General features: G+C 42.2%; 1 protein-coding gene across 8 annotated transcripts in view; it reads left to right on the top strand.

The window, feature by feature from the left end:
• The window catches only part of DOCK3 (dedicator of cytokinesis 3), a 541,072-nt gene that overhangs the window by 492,516 nt on the left and 24,725 nt on the right, over nucleotides 1–23,831 (top strand). For 5 of the 8 annotated variants that reach the window (XM_089781050.1, XM_089781049.1, XM_089781048.1 and 2 more), the window contains 10 exons: nucleotides 5,094–5,235; nucleotides 5,987–6,153; nucleotides 6,709–6,795; nucleotides 7,307–7,486; nucleotides 9,768–9,851; nucleotides 11,532–11,648; nucleotides 15,918–16,039; nucleotides 17,740–17,875; nucleotides 18,507–18,588; nucleotides 20,718–20,870. In XM_089781050.1, the coding sequence (XP_089637176.1) occupies nucleotides 5,094–5,235; nucleotides 5,987–6,153; nucleotides 6,709–6,795; nucleotides 7,307–7,486; nucleotides 9,768–9,851; nucleotides 11,532–11,648; nucleotides 15,918–16,039; nucleotides 17,740–17,875; nucleotides 18,507–18,588; nucleotides 20,718–20,870 (1,270 nt within the window). The remainder of the gene's footprint in view (nucleotides 1–5,093; nucleotides 5,236–5,986; nucleotides 6,154–6,708; nucleotides 6,796–7,306; nucleotides 7,487–9,767; nucleotides 9,852–11,531; nucleotides 11,649–15,917; nucleotides 16,040–17,739; nucleotides 17,876–18,506; nucleotides 18,589–20,717; nucleotides 20,871–23,831) is intronic. The other 3 variants (XM_089781053.1, XM_089781054.1, XM_089781052.1) reach the window with 1 other exon arrangement.

Below are 23,831 nucleotides of genomic sequence, written 5' to 3'. Positions count from 1 at the left end.
AAATTTATTTATTTAAATAAATATCAGTCGTGGGGCTGTGCTGGTAACCTAAAGCATTCAGGCAATGCCTTCAATCAGGATTCTCAGCCCAACACCAATGGGTTTTTCCACCTCAAGAACTGACCCCTCCTAGAATAACAGTTCCTTCCATGCAGAACTTTGCCACATACGGTTTTTCCTAGAGTAAATATCTTCTTGCACCTTAAAGAAAAGCACTTGGAAGAGTATAGCAATGATACCTAGTGACACCTGCCATAAAATACCATATTTTGTCTCTGTCATGCACTCGGGAAGTACTCTGATCTCATACGTCTCAATAACATTACATACAAAAATCTACATGTGACAAAATGTGAATTGCCTAAGGCTGATTCACCACTCTGTGCACTTTTGGAAGCATGGCCAAATGGGGTAAATTTCTGAAGTATTCTTTTAAGGAATCAATGCTTAACTAATCAGTAGTGTCGTTTAGTTCTTTAGTTGGAAGCAGTTGAGAGGCTGGAGAATACAGTAGAGAGGAGAAACACTGGAAGAAATGGCCAGAGAAGCCCTAGTTCTTAAACAGGTCAGATCTCATTTGCTCTCTCGGCTCCATGCCATGGTAGAAGTTAAAGACTTGGGGAAGAACTTTATGCTGTGGGAAACAAGTATGTATAAAGCACATTATAATCTCAGCACTTGAAATTGAACTTGCCACTGGTGTACATGAAGAATCTCTGCAGTTTGAATCCGGGGTGAGGGAATTCTGACCTGTTAGTTAAATTAATGTTAAGGTTGCAAAGTAAAGTGCACAAAAGTTAGAAAATATCATTGTTACAATTGCCTGTTTAATCTTATTTTAACCCCATGCATATATGCACTCTGATAGTCTTGTCCAACATCATATGAAACATAAGACCAATTCCCCATATCCTGTCTTCCAGCAGTGACCAATGCCAGATGCTTCAGAAGGAATGAACAGAATAAGCAGTCATCAAATGATCCTTACTCATTCCCAAATTCTGGCAAACAGAGGACAGGAACACCATCTCTGCCTGTCCTAGCTAATAGCCATTGAGAGACCTATGCTCTGTGACCTATTCTCTCTTATCTAGTTCTCTTCTGGACTCTGTTATAGTCTTGACCTTCACAACATCTTCTGGCAGGGAGTTCCACAGGTGGAATGAGTGTTATGTGAAGAAATACTTCCTTTTGTTTTCAACCTGCTACCTATTAATTTCAATTGGTGACTCCTAGTTTTTCTGATATGGGAGGGATTAAATAACACTTCCTTATTTACTTTCTTTACGTCAGTTTTGTTGCCTTTTCCAGTTCCAGTATGTAAAAAGTATATGACAGACCCCAGGATAGAATCCAACTTTCCTGGATTCCATCTCAGTGCTTAAAACTCAAGGAATCGTTCTTTCAATCTTAACGCTTAAAGGCTGGTAGTTATAAGCAACTAAATACAGGGGCTTTTCATGATGTGAGGCAACTTTTCATTATGGGCATCTCTACAGTTCTACCTAAAATACCAGTACAAAATGGTTATAGCAAATGTGTCTAACAGTGATTGGATTTGTGGGTCTCCATTTGAGTGCAATTAACAGGAGCTCAATGAATACATTCTAGCTGTTTATATGTTGTAAATACAAGAGGATCTTTTTGTGGAGATGAAAAGTTTGTCAGTGCATTTGCATATGTGTGTGTCGAGATGTAAAAAGGTTTCCTAAAATGTAAGTTTCAGTGTTTCACTTAAGTAAACTTAATTTTAACCAAAGTTTTTGTTTCTAAAACAATATTAGAGAATTGAAATATCATTTTCAAGGGACTCAGGACTCCCTTTTTATATTATTCAAAAGTTCCAAAAAAGTTCATAAAAGATCCAAATACTCTCTGTCCAGATAGTTTCATTCCTTCAGGCATACCTGACTACAGGGATTCCATGGATCATGACCTGTAGGAATGAGAGCTCACTCAGCAAAAAGGGATGGCATCTTCTTGATATGAAGAGGAAGTTAGCTAAGTAGCCATTTAGAATTCAGTCCATAACTTTTCCTGACAGTAGCACTGGATTGGTGGGAATGATTCCTTGGCTGAAACATTTGACCACCAGTCTTGGATACCATATTCCAACATAGTAAAAATAACTTTTATCTTTATGGAAGCAGATTTTCATGGGCCTTCCTTGTGGAGAATTATTAAAATGCTAGACAGAGACCTTTAATGCCAGGCCAGGGGATTTATTAAGCTTTATGTAAATTTTATTTTGACAGGAAACTTTCCCTATATAGAATGCCACATCCGGTGGTTCTGTGACAAATCCTGGATGAACCGGGGGGGGGAGAGGGGTGTGTATGTTTACATATTTATTTGGATTTAGTTTAATTTAAAAAATCAGTCTATTATTTAGCTATGAAGCGATTCAGATGAGTTCATAGAGGTGGTCTTGTTGCTGAGCAGTTGTTCAGTGGGAAGGATCAATCTACTTATGTGTGGGAGGACAGTGGAACAGCCCTTGAATTTTGGATTAGAGAAGCTTCTTGCAAAAATATAATGTAAGGAACAAAATGTCCTTCTCCAGTCTGTGTTAAATGCAGATTACACCTTTTGGCCATTCCACCTGTTTCCCTTGTGATTAGTGCTAACAGGGATGCAAATATCTTTCTTCCAGTTGATTATCTTCAAGGTCTAATCATTTAACTGCCCAGCTCATTTTAGAAAAAGAACTCTATAAAAACCATCATGCTTTTCTAATAGAATGGAAAGACCCCAAGTAAGTTTAGAGGCTTTATAGATGTAAACATTGTGTGAGCCTTTTTTACCAGTCTGGAAATTCTGCAACTAAACACCATTAACTCTGGAATTGATTTCCATATGCAGAGATGAAAGGAACTGCTTTAAATTACCTGGGCCATAAAGCATCGTTCTGTTTGCCGTATCATTTTTCCTAATGTAACTAACAGGAATGGAGCATTATTTTAATGTAATATAAACATGAATACCGCACTGAAGGCTCAGACTGTGCCAGGGTCTTTCCCAGAGTTACAGCTCAGTATTTATTTTGAGACCAGATTGCCCTGCTTCTTCAGATACTTGCCTGGACATAGAGGGCTATGACTGCAGTGTGACCAGTATGTTGTTGCTGCATGGAGACTTGTAGCCCAGAGATCTGGAGCACAGCCATTCCCTTCTAAGAATGAGTAGGCTTTGAGGCTCCTTCTACACTGCAGGACAATTTTGGGATACTTCAACATCCCTGTAAACCTCATTCCATGAGGCGTAAGGGACGTTTTGGCATAGCTATTTATTTCTAAATAAGTGCTGTGTAGAGAGTGCCAAAATTCAAAATAAGCTATTTCAAAATTGACTAGAACTAAGCTTATGCGATTTGTGTAGTTCAAATTGCATAGCTTATTTCAAGCTTCCAGTGCAGCGTAGTCGTACCCTGAGGGAGCTGTGTCTGAAGGAGCAGCTGCTGTCCAAGGTTATGTCTACATAGCAGGGCTAAAGTCGAATTAAACTACTCAACTTCAGCTACGTGAATTGTGTAGCTAAAGTCAAAATAGCTTAATTTGGCTTTTGGCACTGTCTACAGCACAGGAAGTCGAAGGAAGAACACTCTTCCTTCAACTTTCCTTACTCCTTGTGAAATGAGAGGAGAGTTACCAGGAGTTGGAATAAGAAGTCTCCAGCTTGACACTTTATTGAAATAAAGGCTTGTAGTGTAGACATGCACTGTTATTTAGGAATAACGTCAGTTATTCCAAAATAACACTGCTGTGTAAATGTACCCCAAGTGTGGCATGAAGAATTCCCTCACATGCTAGGTCTAAGTGCACAGCACCTTTATTCAGTGTATGGGATAAGAATAAGATTTGTGCCTCTGTGCACAATTGAGGGAGTTTTCAGGCCTCTCTCCCATCTTTAAAGATCCAGACAAAAAATGAAAAAAGTATAAAAGGCTGTAACATCTGGAAAATTGCTTTGCCGTGTAGCATAACAAGATTTTTGTTCAGCTTAAAACTAAATAACGTTTGCCCAACACAGATGTGGCTTGAGTATTTACAAGTTAGATGTATTTATCAGACTATATTCAACAGAAGCAACTAGATCCTATTAAAAAAACCATCATCTGGACAAATCACTCCTATATTGGCAGGTATTTAAGCAGCTTCTTTCTGAAACATGAGGTCCTCCTATAAATCATGTTTTCAAATACATAGGCCTCAGTTGCCTATGAGATTCCTTACACGATAAACCAGGGCTTGAAGCCTTGGCTTACCCCTCTGCTTTAGCTGTAACAAATACAATGTAAGTAGATGTAGCTGTTTATTTCTTTGTTCAGTGGCAGAGTTCAGTCATTTTACAGCTGAAATACCAGCAGACTTCCTTAAACACAGGGTGAAAGAAGTAAGCACATTGCTTCTGGAAGTGTCTTGTAATTGGGATTTTCTGGATTTCAGTACAAAATTTGTCAAATGAAAATGACATATTTTGGGGACATATGTGGAAGAGATATTGGAGACTATCCTGATTCCATTTAAATCCTGCTGGTTACCCTATTGACTTCAGAGAATTCAGACTTTTATCTAGATGAATTTTTGAAAACCACAATACATTAGTTTTGCTTGCAAAAAAAAAAGGATTCTGCATTTGAGAAGAAAACCTGTTAATCCTACTCTGCCAACATGCTTAGAAGAACTTAAAAACATACTCGGACCTGCTGTGGATTAGGTTACATCTCTAATGGGTCAAAAGAGGAAAGTAGATTATCAGTAAACCATGTCTTCCTTCCAGTAGTTACTTGAAACAGTTGCTTCAGCTCTAAGTTCCATCAGTGAGTATATCTTGGAAGCTGAGTTGTAGATTCCAGTGTTTGATGGCATCCATATTAAAGTTTAACCTGTAAATAATTATTAGGCAATTACATCTTTTCAAGATGGTTTCATAGTTTTATCATTTATCATCTTTAGATTTGATGTAATAAAACAATAACTAAAAATGTATGCTTTATGACTTATTACGCATGAATAAGATCTGTTCCAGTTAAACAGCAAAGAAAGCAAAGAGAATGGGTTAGGAATTTAGTGGTTTTCATGTTTGTTTTGCAGAACAAGGAGTATGTATGTCGGGGCCATGACTATGAAAGGCTGGAGGCCTTCCAACAAAGAATGCTGAGTGAGTTCCCTCAAGCCATTGCAATGCAGCACCCAAACCACCCAGATGACACCATTTTGCAATGTGATGCTCAGTGTATCCTTTCATAATGGCTGCCTAATGTTAATCAAACTGTTGTAGGGCACAAAGGGTGGAGGAAAAGGAAAGCAGCTTCATCTTAGAAGATCTTGGTTTATATCTGACATTAGTGAGAGGTGTCACAATTTTCATCATCTCTAACTTGTGTTTAGTGTATATTTATCTACATTATTACATACCAGTTGGCCATAATTGTCACTTTCACTTAGGGAATATTCCAGGGCATGGCTGATGTACCTTTGCAGGGCAGTGTGGGAAGATGTACCCAGAGCCTGGTCCAATCTGTGGTTTGTTGTAACCGTTAGTGACACTTTCCCCCTTATGGAACATTACATTTCGCCAGCTATCCACCCAGCTACCTTCTGCAATTCTGCAAGAGAGAACTGTGTATTTAGATTCACCCTAACTTTCTTTAACATCAATGGGAATCAACTGCATACCCACCTTAGCAAATACTGTTGGGTGCATGTCTGAATATTTGGGTTCCGAAATACTTTGACCATTTGGTTTGAATTTCCTACAACACTGTAGGATCCTCTGGCTCTGGAGACACTAGCCCAATAACTTGCTGCTACCTTTGAAGCAGCCTTGAAAAAGAGAGGAGTGTCATGGAAAGAAAAGAGAAGCATGTATTTCTCACTTTCTCCATCTTCTTTTGGTAACGTGACATCCCCAAGGAAGTTGTGTTTTGTATCACTGTTTTCTTGTTTGATGCCTCTGTGTGTTTCCTTGACTCCTCATTTTGCAGATTTGCAGATATATGCAGTGACGCCCATCCCAGACAGTGTTGATGTGCTACAAATGGATCGTGTCCCTGATCGCATAAAGAGCTTTTATCGCGTCAACAACATTAGGAAATTCCGCTACGATAGGCCTTTCCACAAAGGCCCAAAGGACAAAGAGAATGAATTTAAGGTAAGAGCAGTCAAGAAATAGTAACAATTTTAATCTTTGTAGGGCAGGTACTATCTTCCTCTTCTGTGTTGGCACAATGCATCACACAATGCCTAAATCCAATTTGGTGCCACAAGATATTGAAGCTATTTGGTGCCACAAATAATGAATACCAATGCTGGGCTGTTGAGCCTAATGACTGCACAGGTGGCCTAGGTAAAGCCTACTGTATTTTAAAGGTACTTGTCACAACGCCATGGAGAGGGATTCTGAAGTATTGGGGTTTCCTTTGTTGATTGACATAGTACCCAAAATGCTCCTAGCTAACTGATAGCAGACCTAGCGTCTGAGGTCTAGAAAGGTTTGATATGTTGCTTTCAAGCACACTGAATTTTTTTTCTTTGTGTTTAAATTCAAAGCAAACTTTGGCTTCATGTTAAATTCTGTTGTAGAAAACAATATCTGCTCAGAGTATTAATGCGCTCTCCTACATGGCTATCCCTGAACAACAGCAGTGAGAAAAAGTGTGTAGAGATCTTGACTGCTGGGGTTTCACACTCACTGTATTTCTTGCAGAGCTTGTGGATTGAGCGTACCACTCTAACACTGACTCACAGTTTGCCTGGGATCTCTCGGTGGTTTGAAGTGGAGAGAAGAGAGCTGGTAACATTTGTTATATTTGTAACTGAGATTTGAATGGGTAGTTTCTTAAGGGTGAAAGATGGGCAATTTAAAGTCTCTTGTCTGGGTCTGGCATTGAAAAGACTCATGCTTCATGGGTGGGTATTGTAGATTCCTTTCCCAGCATTCCCTCAGCCCAAATAATTGCTAAACATAACAAGAGGAGCAGTGTGAACGGAACAGAGCAATCAGAGTAAGTGACAGTGAGGTGTGATTCTGAATCTTGACAGCATCTCCAGTCACTTATTCAGAGACATGTGACAGCTATTGTAACTGCCAAGGTGAGTGTGCAGTGAGGTGAATTGAGATGTATTGCGGACACACAGTAAAACTGTTGTGAAAAGCCATCTTGTTAAAATGGCTGGCTAGTCTGCGTGGCCGAAAAAAACTGAAGGGCTCATCAAGCAGCGTAGGGTTTGGTTTCATTTAAAGGAAGGGAACACTGTGGCAGTGAGGTGTCTGTGGCATCCAACTATTCTTTCTTGCCTTGTAGGTTGAGGTGAGCCCTTTGGAAAATGCCATTCAAGTTGTGGAGAACAAAAACCAGGAGCTGAGGACACTGATAAGCCAGTATCAGCACAAGCAAATGCATGGCAACATTAACCTCCTCAGCATGTGTCTGAATGGAGTGATTGATGCAGCAGTGAATGGTGGAATAGCACGGTACCAGGAGGTAAGCAGGAACTGGTCCTCTGAACTTGGTGTCAACCCATTAGCAACTCTTTCCCAGCAGCCTTTCTCCTGCTGTGTTGAAAAGAGCATGACTTAAAAAGTCAAATACAAGAAATTACACCAGCAGGCCCAATTTCACATTTGTCATCTAAACAGAATGCTGAATCCAGGGTCGTCCTTTGGATTTATGGGGCCCTATGCAGTACTGGTTACACCTCTTTAGTTAGTCTGCCACTCTCTGGTCCGGCAACATCAATGGTCCAGCAAGATTTTAGTTAGCAAATGTCCATTTATCATGGGTGGGGTCAAGTGTCCTGCGATCCCATAAAGTCCTGGCTCTCAGTGTTCTGTGCTGGTATTTAGCTCTAATGTATGCCTAAATATCTTAAGAGCCCCAGAAACAGTGGGAGTGTTGGCAGTGCTGCTAGACAATATTCACCTCTACAATTTGGCACTGGTCGGGTCCTGAGGGTGCCGGACTAGAGAGGTTCAACCTGCATTATTAAACTGGCACCCCTATGCCCAACAGCAGTCCCCAGGGTGGGGGAGATGTGATTTTATAATCTTCAGGAACACCCTAATTAAATATTTTGAAAGCAAATTTTAAACTAAGGCCCTGAAAACTAACATATTATGAGTAAATATTATGGGAATGCAAAACAGTTTTTGTCAGTAAATTCAGAAACTGAGTATAATACCTGGGGTGTTTCAAATGCCTGTTAAATGGCTTCATTTTCACTTCAGTGGCTCTTTAACAGTTTAAGTGTTGTGCTACTAGGTCTTGCAGGCTGAAAAGCTTTTTCACTTTTAAGTTAACTAGATCCTCTCTGGAGGAAGACTCACCAGGCTGCAACAGCAACAGAACAGGGACAGGAAGAGGAGGGAGGATGGAGCCAAGGGTAGGGATGTCCTTACGAAGTTTAGGGCCCTACACAGGTGCCCTATATCCAACGGCAGCTTGGCATAGAATGTAATCATAGTTTTTTAGAGCTGTGATTCTTATAATCTTTAGCAACACACTAATGAAATATCTTTAAAGCAGATTTTAAACTAAATTCCTGTTCCCTCACTCGGTACATTCAGAAGCTGACAGTGTAGACCAGAGGTTGGCAAATGCTGTTAAATGGCTTCATTGCCACTTAAATGGCACTTTCTCGGGTTCAGTGTTCTGCAGGCTTTTTCATTTTTAAGTTAACTAGATCCTCTCCAGAGGAAGGAGAGCCACAGAACTGGGATAGAAAGAAGCAGGTGGGTGCACATTGAAACTCAGTGAGACCCCAAATTTTGAGGTGCACTATACAGTTGCATGTTCTGCATATGGCTAAGGATGGCCCTGCTAAAATCCAATGTTTCATTGTTTATATATGAGCACTTGGACATTTGAATCCTGCTGGATGTAGCTAAGTGTTAATGTTAATGTCTAGATATAGGTTCTGGATAGTCTCTTCTGGTGGTCGCAGCTGAAAGCTAAGCTTCTCAAGTGTCAATTCTGATTGATGTTGGCAAAGCTGAGGTTGCATGCACAACAGGGAAACAGGCAGTTTATTTGTGGTTACACTGTGAATTCATTTTGCAAAGCAGGCAGTGGGAATTGTTCTCTGTGCTGATAGAGACTGAACATGCTGAAGTCCCTGCTGAGGGAAAGTTGCTGGCTTGCACTTCCGAAGAGTTGTCTTTGCCAGACAGTGTCCAGTATAATCTTAGTCCTAAGGGGACCTCCTGCGCTGTTTCGCTCGGTGGGAGTTAGTTAAAGATGTATTTTGCAAAAGGGAGATACATGGACGCATACTGAATACTGATAATGCTGGTCCACACTTTTGGGTTGTGTGTGCACTGCAGAGAAACATAGAAAAAGCTCTTCATCCCTTACATTATTTACTAGGTTAGTCACTCAGTCCCTACAGTTTCTTGAGATGCTTAAATAAAGGAAGCTACATAAAATTCAAGTAACGGGCTGATCCAGGTCTTAGTGGTAATGCTCTGCTCTGTTATGTGGGGAGATTTGATTAGATTCATGATCCTTTGGGACTGGAAGGGACTACCTTCTGCTACTCAAGAGTAATCTCTCTAACTGAAGAGCAGAATTATCTAGGCAATTAAAATTGTGGTGCTGTAGTTTCACCTAAGTCCCTGACACTACAAGAGATCAGTTAAGTGGAATTTTCAATTTGCTAAGTGTGCGTGGGTCCCCTAAGATTTCTCTTCCTTCTTCTCTCCCTCTATGACATATGGACATAATGAAATGTTTCCTAATAAGGAGATGATTTGTCTTTCTCCCACAGGCCTTTTTTGATAAAGATTATATCACCAAGCACCCAGGAGACACCGAAAAAATCACTCAGCTCAAGGAGCTCATGCAGGAACAGGTACTGCTGTGCTTTTAAAGATGAAGGAAGAAGCTGTCATAGTGTATGGATTTCTCAGCAATCACTTTAAATAACCCAGAGCTAAATAATTCATTCAGAAGCAAAGAAACACAGGAGCTTTACAGTGTATTTAAAATATAGGGAAGTGAGAAGGCCAGTGAATTAATAATGCGCTAGCCTTTCACCTTTATAGACGTGAGTTGAAGCCTAATTTAGATTACAAATTAAATTGATTTGATTGATTAAGCAATGGATGTCTTTCTCCATAACAAATCTACTTATCCTTTGGGACAATTGGTAGTCTCTTCTCAGTAGAGTCTCAGGATAGACATACTAAGGGTGGTAGAAGTGATGGTACAGGTGGTACAGAGCCATATAGGAGAGCGTACTTGCACTGTCCCTGACTCTATCCAGTGTTCTCAATGTCTCACTTGCACAAACATAAAATCTCACCCGACAGGTTTGTAAATCAGCATTTGGGTGGGAAAGAAAAATCATATCACTATTAAACTGACTGGCAAAATATTTACTCCTCCCATAGTACAAGAACCAGGATTCACCTCCCCAAATGAAATGAATAGGCAGCAAATTAAAAACAGAGAAAAGGAAGTATTTCTTCACATAGTGAACACTCTATCTGTGGAACTCATTGTCAGGGGATGTTGTGAAGGCCAAAATTATAGCACTCTCATGAAGAGTAAGTCCATCAGTAGCAATTAGCCGAGATGGTTTGGGATGCATCTTCTTCCTCTGGGTGTCCTAAGTGTCTAACTGCCAGAAGAGGGGAGCGGACAAAAGGGGATGGATCAGTTGATGATTATCCTGTTCTGTTCATTCTCTCTGAAGCATCTGGCACTGGCCACTGTTGGAAGATACTGGGCCTGATCCATTGATCTGACCCAGTATAGTCATTCTTAGACTATATTAAAAAAGTCTGTCCAAGTCTGAATGGAGATTTCAGGTTTATTTAGCAAAAAGAGTAAGGACTTTGAGAGTCACTTAATGTCTGTGTATCTCAGATTTTCCATATGCAAAATAAGGATAATGCTTATCTTAACAATTACTCAGATAACGTCATAAGAATCTATTAGCTACCACCTGTAAATAGTGTAAAGTATATAAATTCTAAGTATTATTATTAAGTGTCACTGTGTTCGCTCATCTGAGAGTTTATATAACCCTACTCCTCATTATATTTATGACCTTTAAAAATGGGACATTTATGAATAAATAATGAGTAACAGAGAGCGAATAGATAGCAGTATGCATGCAGCTTTGCCACTGTTCAGATTAATTGTAGGAAACCCCACTACAAATCTCCATTAGCAGCTTTAATCTCTCTTCTGATACTATGAAGACATGGGCAAAAAGGAATTTCCTGTGTCACAAAGGTCTGTTTGAGTGAAGACATTATTGTTTGCTCTGCAGAGTGAAACAAATTTGTCATTTTACTGTTATCTCTTGCAAATGTAAATCCAGCATGTCACAAATGTGGTGATCTCACACTCAAAATATATGTTAAACACAGACCTGACAGCTTTCTTATGTTTGCTAATTTTCAGTAGTCTTGCAAATTTAACAGATATCTCTCACTGACCAAACTAGAGGACATAATTATGTAATGTCCTGTAGACCGAATGAATATGTTGTTGATTCATGATGTTATTTCTTTTTTAATAGGTGCATGTTCTTGGAGTGGGTCTGGCAGTACATGAGAAATTTGTACATCCAGAGATGCGTCCCCTGCATAAGAAACTGATTGATCAGTTCCAAATGATGCGATCTAGTCTGTACCATGTAAGATAATCCCTATCACTGCCACTTCTTGGTCATAGTCAGTAGTCCAGAGACATGATACAAAATCATTCAGTTGCAATGAGATGCACATTGGAACTGGAAAACTAGTGTATATTGAATTATCTAGTGTCTATGGAATTATCTGACTCTTACAAGAAACCTTGTTTCCAGTGCAAGAAATAAAGCCCCAAAAGATTTGCAAACTGAACTTTTAATATAATCCCTGGGATTTTTCAAGGTCTCTTTCTAATTTATATCACTGGTGATGTGACAGAAGATCTGTGAAGCTGAATTCTCACTATTACATGTAATAGGACAAAATTTTGCCCTTACCATAGGGTATGGGTGGGCAATAATTTTTGATAGGGGGACACTGCAAGAATTCATTTGAGTGGTCAAAGGTTGTACTCTTTCATAATGTTAATGGAGAGTTGTGTACAGAAAGGGGGTTGTGTACAGAAAGGAGGTTGGGGTAAAGGATTGGGGGGAAGAGGGGTGTTGGATCTGGGAGGGAGTTTGGGTGAAATAGGGAGTTGTGACCTGGGGCAGGAGAAGAGAGTGCAGATTCCAGGAGAGGGTGTTGTGATGGACTGGGCCGTGTCTGGGCACAGCTGAGGGCGTCCGCTCAGGGCGAATTGCTCAACTTCGGGGCTCCTTGCATCCCCCAGACTGGTGACCTCTCCAAACAGGCCACAAACCAGTCCCACGGAGCACTTCAGCAGCCTGCCTGAAGCCTCATGAGCAAAACCCCTCCGACACCGCAGCAATATCTGTGCCCCAGATGGCCCGGGGCCTCATACACAGGTGGGGGGGTCTTAGCACCCAATCCCACCTACCCCAAACGAGTTCTGTCCGGTTCCAAGAAACCAGCCACAGATCCCTGGTCAATTTACCCTCTGGACCTTACCCACAAATCACGCTGAGCCAATCCTTTAGAATCTACCATCTAAAGGTTTATTACCACAAGAAAGAAAAGCATGAGAGTAAGGTTGCTAAAGTATCATACATTACATGCATCAAATCTCCCAGTTCTCGATGCAGGCTCTAGCAGAGATGTTACAGCTGCTGGCTCAAAAGTCCTTGTTGCGCATCCTAGATCAGGATGGGTCCACAGTTCTTTCCGGCCCTTCAATCCCTGCACTGCTGCCTCTGGGATGAAGTGCTGAGCTGAGTACCAAGATGGAGTCAGCCACATGGCATCTTTATACATCCTTCCTGGTCTCTTCTTGGCTGCAGCAGGTCACCTGGCCAGCGGCCTATCACTGTGTTCCCTGCTGGTAGCCCTTAGGTGTCGGTCACCATTCCCGAGGTATGTCCTTGGCCCATTGAGTGCTATTGTCCCACAGGGCCTCGCTAATTAACATGTCCATAGGCCGGACCTGCCCAATGCTCAACCACATTCAGAGAGACTTCCAGTTTCCATACAGACTACAGATTCCTAACTACACACACAGACATTATACAGATATATGAAGAGCAGATACAGAACCAGAAGAAAGTAAGCTTTTGTTTGACCCCCTCACATTGGCCCCCCCTTTGTACCACTTTTGGGGCAAACACCCCCCCCCCCCCATGGGTGCAGCAGTGACCTGGCTGCTCCCCTCACAATCCAATAACGTGACAGGTGTGGGTGCAGGAGAGGATTCAGACCGGGAGGAGGGGTGCAGGAGGGAGTGCAGAGGTCTAGGAGGGGTTTGTGACTTGGGACAGGAGTGCAGGGGGGTGCAGGAGTCTGGGTTGGGACTGGGGGTAGGGAATTGGAGTGCAAGGTCTGGGAGGGGGTTGTGACTTGGAGAAGGTGTAGGAGGGGCTTGTGATCTGAGGTGAGTGTAGAAAGGGGAGGCAGTGGGTTGGGGGGAGGATGGGACTGGGGTGTCAGAGGCAGGCTCTGGCCAGGAGGCGCTTACCTTGGCAGCTCCCAGCCAGCAGCCTGTAGGGGGAGGGATACTTCGCACGCTACCTGTGCTGCAAATCAGCCAATGGGAGCTGCGAGATTGTGCTGGGGGTGGGGACAGCACGTAAAACTTCTCTCCACAGGCTCACAGCATTCAGACAGCTGCTCTGAGCAGTGTGCAGACACAGGGCAAGCAGGGAGCCTGGCTGAGGCTCTAGCGGGCTGGATCCAGCAACTTGGCTGGCCTGATCTTGCCTGTGGACCGTATTTTGCCCACCTCTTACTTCAGGTGCTATTCCAGGGGTGGGGATAAAGATGACTAGACAGTACTTGCTGCCCATCTCACCAGATAGTTATCCTGTTGCAACCTGTTCAGTGTAGCATGGGTGCTACCTGGGTGTGGGGCTGGACACGTCCAGTTGGCAGATTGTACTCATTCAGCAAAGAGCTGTGCAAGCCAGCATGTTGATTGGATATGCCTCCTACTCATCTTTTGTGGGACAAGTCCTTTCCTGCTGCCTGTACTGGGTGATGGGAGCCCTCTCAGTAGACAAGGACACCAGTAGAAGGCAGAGGATCAATCCTATAGTCCAAATGTCCTTATTTCCCCTAGGCTTTTTAGCCTGAAAAGTCCTAACATAAGTCCAGTGCCACAGCGGTGGGAGAGCTAGTATAATCAGGGCACCCACAGCTGCGGATGTTTTTACCTCCATACCATAGAAATCTAGCCAAGGTAGATAACTGGCAGTCACCATTTCACATATATGCATATTTGTATGTCTTTTATTCTGTAATAATAGAAAGACCAAATAGGGCCTTCTACTCCCTGCTTTAGGAAATGTCAGGGTGAATCTCCAATGTTGAAATAATGGGACCTCTTCAGTTTGTTGTTTAACCAAGTGTACAGGATTTGATTTGCATTTAGTTTTGCTGGGAGATTTAAAAAGAGCTTGCCTCTAGGAACGGCTACTGAAGTCATTACTTTGTTAGCGTGGTTGCCACTCAGATGTCCATTTCATGTAATTATCGTTTCTTACAATTCACCAGCACAGAGCATCCATGGGTATTTAAGAAGACAGAGGCTAAAAGTTAGTGTCAATACCACATAATAAATAGGCATGTAATTCTGAATGATGTATTGTCATTCAGAAGAGTTGTATGATCAGCAATTTTTTTCTTGCCAATTTGTTTGAAAGCTTCTTGAAATTAACAAGAAGACGTTAATTATACAAAACGTGATTTGTGGTGCATCTCAGTTACTCAAGATGTATCTGTCTCAAATGTCTCAAAATTTGGCTGCAGCTGTAGAACCAGCAGTTCACAATTAGAAAGGCTAATGCTGTATAAGTTATAGCTCATTTAGAAGACTGCTCCTGTCCAGGTTGAAGAAATCTGATCACAAAGTCCTATGGTCATCTCTTCCGTATGGCCAATTTATGCCCTGTACATCCCACCCTAATGCGCACTATACAGGCACCTCACCAAAAAGGCGACGTGTTGTGGGGGAGAGGGGCGGGAAGATAAATGGAACAGTCATAGAATAATCATTAGTCTCTCTGCAAGTACTGACTGACTGGTTAAAGTTTATTTTTTATCAGTGGTTCATGTAGAATCAGTGATCTCAAGACACATCTAAATTTCTCTGCTTCTCAGATTGTTTTATGTTGTCAGACATCGTAGAGGAGCCATTGACTCCACTGTCACCAAGAGTCATGTCCACTTGTCTCTTTATTTTATTCTTCAGTGGGCCAGCTCCTGATGCGTCTGGGTTACATGGGTCCTAAGAAATGGCAGACTGTCATTTTCACAGATATCTTGACTCCCTTTACATTTTAAAAAACAAAGAGGAGTCATCTTTCAAAGATTTAAGAAAACATCTTTTATTATGTGTGATAACATTTTATATTCTACGCTGAAAGGCAAATCCATATTAGTGTTAGCTAAGTTAGTATCATGTGAGGATAGCCTCAAATGAGGCTTCCAGAATTCTACAATATGGACAGCGTTTAAATGTGGTCCCCGCAGATTATAACTCCTAGTCTGCAGTTCACCATTTTTGTAAAAAGTGCCCGGGCCACATGACATGGTGGTACTGTTTTCTCTGTAAGCCATATCTTCATATTAAAAATGAAGGGGGTTGCAAAATGGGCCATTGTATACCTAAGCCTCCAGCAAATTGCTGGGGTGGTACCTGAGAATTACTGGTAGCAAGCTAAGTTGGTTGGGAGTGAAGGGAGTTGAAAGCTCTTGGACTAATTGCAGAACCATAATAGCTCTGTGAAGAACACAGTCACAGATTTATCACCAGTCTTCTGACCAAAAGGGAAATTCCAAACTTTCCAGAGTCATGAAGTGATTTTGTATTTCCTATGTAGGAGTTGCCTGGTTTGGATAAGTTGAGTCCAGCCTGTTCTGGTACCAGCACCCCACGCAGCAGTGTTCTTGTGTCCCACAGCCCGATGAGCCCAGAGAGCATCAAGCTGGTGCATCGACACAGGTACCTGCTTTTCTTCTATAACCTTTAGATTATTTAAGCAGAATGTTCTAAATGTACCACCCAGTACTGGCATGGCTTCTCACAACTCCACAGGAGGACAGAAGGGGGAACTTAACAAAGGTTAGGAGCCCAAACAAGCCTAGCCTCATAGGTAGTTGGCGGAGGCAGAAATGTCAGCCTTTGGAGAAAAGTGTTCCCATTGGTCATCTGCAGTGACCACTGATACTTGATTTAGAGTCATCATTGGAAAGCTTTGAAGTGAAGCCACCCATTCCTGTTCATGTCCAGATTGGAAGCTATGTGGCACTAAGCAGCCAGGGGTTTAATAGCAATCTTAAGAGCTTGCTGGCTGGATGCCGAAACATGGCCACTCTGCTGGCATTTCAGTTTTTCTCAGTGCCCAAATTTCAAAATGACTTTGAAGGCCCAAACATTGAATATTTCTAACAAGTAGATGAAGGGTAGGCAACCTGCTCAAGTTGAATAAGGCACCTACACTGACACACTGACAACCAAATACAAGGTCTTGTTGCCTATTTGTGGAACCAAACTCAAATTAAACCTTTGTTTAAGGGTCTAAAGATATTCAGCTTTGTTGGCTACAGTTCTGAATTCCAACCTAGACTACAACCAAAATGCAATCAGAGAAGCTTTCAAGGTATTAGAAATAATTTTGAAATACAGACGGCTTATTATGACTTCTGTAAACCTCATTTTACGAAAAATAATGCCTATTTCGAAATAAGATGTGTGTAGACACTTCACTTCTGTTATTTCGAAATAGCCCCTCACCAGGGCTATTCTAAGTTATTCCGCCTGGGGCTCTAAATCAAGATAACATGTCTACATTAAGAAAGCCTGCCTTGGGCTAATTTTGAGGCTTCCCTGCAGTGTAGACGTGCTATTTCAAAATAAGCTATTTTGGAATAACTATTCCGGAATATCTTATTCTGAAATAACTGTGCAGTGTAGACGTAGCCTAAAAATGTTGGCACTATCCTCAAAAGTTATCAACATGTAAAGGGCTTCCAAGTTGTTCTACTGTGTATATTACATGTGTGATTCAGAGTGCAAGAGAAATAGATCAGCATGATTTTACATCATGACCGATCACAGTGCAGCCCACAGGCCATTTGGGCAATAGAGATATAAACTTAGCTGCAGCTGCCTTCAATTTTAATACGCAAGTGTGGACCATGGAGACTACAGACTACACAGGAAATGCTCCATCTTGATCTGAGTAGCCTTTGCTGGAGCTGAATAAAACCTCCTTGGGAGCTGTCTCCACAGCTTGCAATCTCACCATTAAAAACAAAAGCAGTCTCAGTCTGCTCTCTTTGAGGCAAGCAAATTAAGGATAGCACTCAGGCTCCTGGAAAAATGCCAGGTTGGCCTCAGATTGAAGTTTGAATAACCTTGTTTTATATTGTCAGTGTGTAGCTAACTGAAGTGTAATAGAGCTAACTGATGTGTAATAGTATTGGTTTCTTATTTCTATTGCCATGAAACTGTAAGAGGTGGGCAGGCTTGCGTAAGCATGTGGCCTGATTTTTCAAAGGCGTTCAATGCAAAAAGTCTGTGGGACTCACAGATATTCAGCACCTTGGAAGATCAGGCCTCACTACTGAAAACTAAGATTTGGAAAATAATGTTGCCTAATCTTGGCTCCTGTTGTGCCTCTGTCTCCATTTTTGTTTTAGCCCACTGAACTTGCTGGGTTCAGTGCGACACTCGTCATCCTCTCTCTCCTCACATACTTCCAGTGAAACAGGAAACCTGGTTATCCTAACAGACAGTTCTGTAGGGGAGACCGCTGAGGACATGTACCACATGCAGGTACAGCTACAATGCAACTTCAAGAACCCATTGCTAGGAATAGAATTGAACATGCAGGGTAGGTCATATTGGGACAAGGATGATATGTGCAGTAGATGCACTTAGAACTCTTTGGTCTTAAATGTATCTGTATCTATGAACTGAGAAGATACAGCAATAATCCCACAGAGTCCGACCTTGTAGATAGATCAGTATCTCCTAAAGATAGAAATGCCATGGAGGCAGAGATGGCCCACAGTGATTTCTTCCTAAGATAAATATGATTAACTTTTCTATAGGTGTAAATTAGACATTCCTAGTGCAGCTTGAAGCCAAATAAAAGGTAACTTTTATAATGAGTGTGTTATCACCTAGTGAGCAGAATAGGTAGTTTTTCCATGTTGAGATGCTTTGTAATATCTCTTTCAATCCGTGACTGTCGATCTGGAAGGCTGAAATGGGTCCCACAGGCCAATAAGAATACAGTGTTAATAGTGAGTTTTATTGTAACTATTTCCTAGAAAGAGGTTGCGTTCCCTCCCCTTTGAATATATAGTGCACCAGTCTGCTCAGTCGTCTGCTGCAGCCTGTTTACCCTAACTCCAGGTACCAAGATTCAGTCACCAACATCTCTGTTTTATCCTCATCCCAGGCCAGCCCTTCCACCTCAAGCTTGAGCTCTACGCACTCTGCACCATCCCAGATGATTAACTCTGCACCTCCCAGTGCACGAGGTAAGAATGGAGGGACTTTGAGCAAAGAACTCAGAGGCATCCAAATGGCCTAGATTCTGGTCCTATCAGTATATAGATTGGGCTGCTGAGATGCTTGAAATATACAGAAATTTTGCTATTTTGCTTGTGGAAGTAGGGACTAAGTTTCTAACACTGACTTCTCCTGAAATGTGCTGTGTAACCACCACCGTGATCTTGGTCATCTTTTCAGCAAAATTCGGTGGAGTGTGCATCTTAGGTACTTGCTGGCTTCAGGCACTTTGACTGTGTAATGTTTTTGAATATGCTTCCACACAATTGAGCCAAACATTTGCATCGTAAACACTGTAAGGAAAATGATGCCATATTGCCCTCTGGGAAACAAACTACTGAAGAACTTAAATAGTTATTTGTTACAGTACTTGCAAGTAGCAGAACATCAGGAAAAATTCAAAGTTCAACCTTGTATCTTTAAAGATATTAGAGCTTTCTAAAGAAGTTGTGAGCCGTGTGTTAACATGCATATATGCAATGAAGGTTAAAGGGCTTGGAATGGGAGATGTCAGAATTGAGACTTTCACACTAGGATATATCTGAAGGCAAGAAAAAATACTTTTACCACTTAATGTTTTGCTTTTCCTTTCATCTTAGGGTAATGAGGCTTAGTGCAATGAATCCACTTTTCCCTAGGCCTCTGAACTGCAGCAGTCTCTCCATGTCTGCTACTGCACCCTCAGTGCTTTACTGACCTCCAGTTAGGTTGATCCCTTCCCTTTTGTGGCAGCTCTCTTGCATGTCCACCTGTTCCCACCTCAGCTACTGCTACATCTCCCTCCACAGGCTCATGTCGAAGGCCTCTATGATATAGGCTGTAGAATTTGGGTCCAGTTGCTCATATCTTGTCCCTCTTCCTCCCACAAGAGAACTGCACTGGTTGCAGTGTGGCATGGGGTATCTGTAGACACAAAAGAGAGGGCAGAATTTGTTTTTTTTTAACTACAATAAGAGCTTTTTTCTCCTCAGTCCAGCCTGTCTTTGTGCATGATCCTACAGTGAAGTCATAAATTACAATCTGTTGCCACGTCAGAATGCAGCAGTATGATTTAACTTGCAGGGTGTAATGGAACAGGAAGCTGAGAAGTAGGATTATTTATATCAATAAAAATAGCTTGGCTAATTATCAAGTGCTAGAGGAAAATAATGACAACCCAAATAATGAAGTAATTATAATAAAGGTGATAGAGCAGGGAAGGGAAGGTGGAACTGAATATGGTGCTGTAGTGTCAGGAAGGCTCTGCAAATGAACCTGCCCAGCTAGTTCTGTAAATCTATGAGACCTGAATCTTTTTAGGGAACAGTGTGGGGTTTTCATGCTTGCAGCATTTTAAGCTATTTTCCACTTCAGAAATCTGGTATTCACAGCCACAGGCCTAGTCAGTGTTTCTGAGATGTCTGACTTCCCAGCATCACCAACTGCCCCCTCAGCTGTGGTCTCTGCTGTTGCTTAGGAACCAAAGTGATGAACAATATAGAAGGATGTCTGGCTGATGCTTAAGTCAACAGCGCCTCCCACAGATGAGAATTAGATAACTCTGCTTACTTGGAATGAGGAAACAGCCAGAGAAGTGGTGATTTTAAATGTGTATTATTTGAGGGACATTTTCACATAATTACTTTGTTTTGTTTTACTCTCCATTCCTACAAGCACATTTTGATAAGTTCAGGAAAAAACTTTTTTTCCCTGTCAGTTTTGTCCATTTTCATTTAGGCAAAAAACAATGTTTAGAGTCTAACAAATTATTATGAAACTTCATTTGCAGTAAAGTGGAATGAAAATCCTAGATCTTTTCCATACTTCACAATGGGCAAGTTTCTAATCTGGTTATTATGAAAGCTCCAAATAGAGTGAAGTTATTCAGCAGAAAAAACAACTTCTCCATACGAAAGTTCCACAGTGTTGAAAATAACATGGCTTTGGTTTCTTTGCCTTTTTCTTTTGTTTGTTTCTTTGTTTTAATTGGGTGAATTTGATGCGTGTTAAAATGAGTGATGGCTCTGGCTAGAGCAAATTACTATGCAAACTTCACTTGCACAGCTCTGCCAATGCACCTCTATCCTTTTTGTATTTATTTATATTCTTTTTAATTTAGTGCTGGTGAAAGGTGCTGGATTGACAACACTGGAGGCTGAAGCCCTCTATTTATCCACAGAACAGATTCAGCACGGGCGGCAGCAATGCAAGCTTCCCCACACTGCCCCCACCAATGTACCTCATCTCTGTCCTGGAGGGACCACCTCTAGAGGTGAGAGGATAGTTCAGTCTCCATGACCCATTCAGTCCTTGGACTTTCTGGTGAGACTGCCAACAGATTTTCCAGTTGGGATGCTACATCAGTCAGGAACTGTATTAAGACTACTAGCTCATTTCACATGGGCCACCTAGCATTTCTCAGATTTAACAGATCTTGTCACCTCGGGTCCTACGTTGAACATTGGTTACCTCTGCTTCTAGTTCTCAAATTTATCACTTGTTAAAAGCTGTCATCTCCAGGGCTACATCGTAACCTGGAGGTGAAAAAACTGCCTCCCATTTCCTTAATGCTTGCACCAGCTTATCCATGAGTTGCAATCCTGACCTGCAGCATGCTTATTAACGTTAGTCTGCGCAAAGAGGTGAATTAATTTTCACGGGGACCAAGAGACCACCAGTTAGGGTTCAACTAGAATTTAAATCCCCCATCCCTGGAGATGATAAAGCTAATCCTCCACTCCCGAAACATGGCACTGTTCACTGAAAGAGAAGAATATCAGTTATTTGAGGAACAATCATAAGCCAAGTAAACTAAGTAATGGAAATATGTATTAACAAGGTAACAGTTTATTCGTGGGAATGTAGTCATCAAAGAGACTAGTACAGATCATAGCCAGATCAGATTAAATAGGAAACAGCAAAGCTTACAATGATGTTCTTATGCACATCACCTACTTCTAGGATCCAGGGAGTTGACTGTTATAAAGAATGTTGTAATCAGGATACAATAAGAACTCCATTAGCTTGCACTAGTGATAAAGAAATACATTACAGATTACTGGTATTTGCCAGTTAAAGAGCATGTCCCTCTCTGGTTTTGTCTGGCCTGACCAAACCCCTAACACAGCCTGTAGTCAACCAGAAGTGAAAGCAACTCAGATTTCTTACAGGTACTGTGAAGTGCAAACACCCAAAGCGGGGGCTCAGGGCAGAAGCTTGGGGGGTTGTGATACAACCGGAGCTGTAAGAAATGTATGTATGGGATGGAGTGCGGAGGGCTCAAGGTGAGGGGTTGGAGAGTATCAGGATGGGGGGCTCAGGGCAGGGGGTAGGGATGAGGAAGGGTACAGGAGTCAGGGCTGGGAGTGTGGGGGTGCAGGAGTCAGGGTTGTGGGATGAGGTAGGGATGGAGGGTGCAGGAGTCAGGGCTGTGGATGGGAGGCTCAGGAGGTTGGGAGATTATAGGGGGTGTGCTAAAAGGGCGGGGGGGGGGTTAAGCTCCTTCCCCCCCCCCCCCAAGATTCATAGCAAGATGCTGCTTTCTGTCACTATCAGGGAACAAGAAGAAAGTGCACAGCACAGCACAGCACGACTGCCCCCTGCTCTCCCCAGCCAGAATGAGAGGAATGCAGCAAAGTGCCTTTCCCCTTGCTCTCTGACAGCAACAGGAAGGGGAACAGCCAGCAGTGTCCCGGTGTGAATGTTGGGGGGGGAGGGGGGCTTCCCCCTCTCTACTCTCCCTAAAGAGTCCCTGGGGGAAAGCTCAGGACTGGGGCAGTCCCAGACCCCGGGGGATGCCCCCAGCCAGCCTCTTTCACCTGCCTGGCTGCCTGCTACTTAGTGCAGCAGCCTGCAGGAGCCTGGCTGAGAGCACACCATGCCTGATCCTGCAGCCAAGTGCCCACTGGCTCCTCCTTACCTGAGCGCCCCAGGGTGCACCAGCTCACGTTAACGTCTGAGGACAACACTTCCTGCTTGCCTTTTGGGAAGCAGTGTGTCACAGGCAAGGTCAATAAGAATTTGTGAGCCTGCATTCTCTCCCCTTGAGAGTGCTCAGATGAGGCCCTACTCAGATATGTACCAAGGTTCCTTAACCAGGAGTTATACCAGGGAGTCGTCAGGAAGTGTGTCATGTTTTAAAAGGAATCATTTTAAAGTGAGCTTGGAGCATGTTCAACACATTTTAAAGGCAGCTCATATTAAATATGGAAGCTGTCAAGTCTTCCTCAATGCTTCCTTTAGACAGCCTTCTTCTCAGGCTTTGAGAGCAAAGTCCCAGCTTCCTTACTCAGCGTGGTAAAAGAGCCTCTGTGCTTGCCATTTAAAGGAAATAAAGACCTTCATCAGAGCTAAAAGTTCATGTTTTGGGCTGGAAGCAAATTGCTTCAGAATACCAATAAAAATAAGAGACTCGAAGGATTTCTCAAGAATTTACAGATTCCTCAATTCACTGAAAATGAGTGGCTAAAACCAGTATTTTTGTGTAAATTGTAATATTTGACTTGGTTTAAACTGTTGACATAAAATGAAAAGCCTGGCAAACAGAGCCCTGACAAACCAAGTTTTGCTTTCCTCTAACCGGTGTGTGAAGCGCTGCACACGTTACATGTACAGAGCTACAAGCTGGAAAGTGTAACGGACCAATAGTATATGCTGCTGGGTTTTGTAAAGTCTGCAGGACCACTGCAGTGCTATGTTGTTGCCCTGTGGCAACTCTTGGCGCTTGTAAAAGGTTTGAGTTTGTTTTCAATGTTTACTTGACTCTCAGATGGTCCTCAGAGAAGATGGTCTTGGGGGGTATTCATGATTGTTTCTAAACTGATGGCTCATATAGTTGCAGTTTGTTCCCAGGACAAGAAAAGTGAGGCTCAAATGATAAAAGGGGAGAGGGAGTTGCAGTGTGATTTGTGCTGTGACGCAGTTCTTGGCACTCCTAAAAGTTCAGTATTTTTATATTTGCCATGCAGAAGTAGGACTATCTGTGATGTGTATGTGAGTAAAAAAGACTCAGCAGAAAGTGTTACAGCTGTATTTTTAAAGATAATATATATAAGAACTAAGAATGTCTAACTGTATTTGTTTTATGTCTGTGGAGAATTGTGATTGGAGTTAGGTTGCAAATATTTTGCATTTACTTATGCATTGCTGGGGTATAGATTTATCTGGGCCCTATACCCCTCATAAAATTGCTGCAAGTGTAGGACTTTATTCTGCACTCTGCTGGCCACGTTGG

This window comes from Pelodiscus sinensis, chromosome 11 (genome assembly GCF_052426305.1).
Source record: "Pelodiscus sinensis isolate ZL-2025 chromosome 11, ASM5242630v1, whole genome shotgun sequence".
NCBI lineage: Eukaryota > Metazoa > Chordata > Testudines > Trionychidae > Pelodiscus > Pelodiscus sinensis.
Note: the sequence above shows the minus strand (reverse complement) of the source record. Positions and strands in the feature narration are given on the sequence as shown.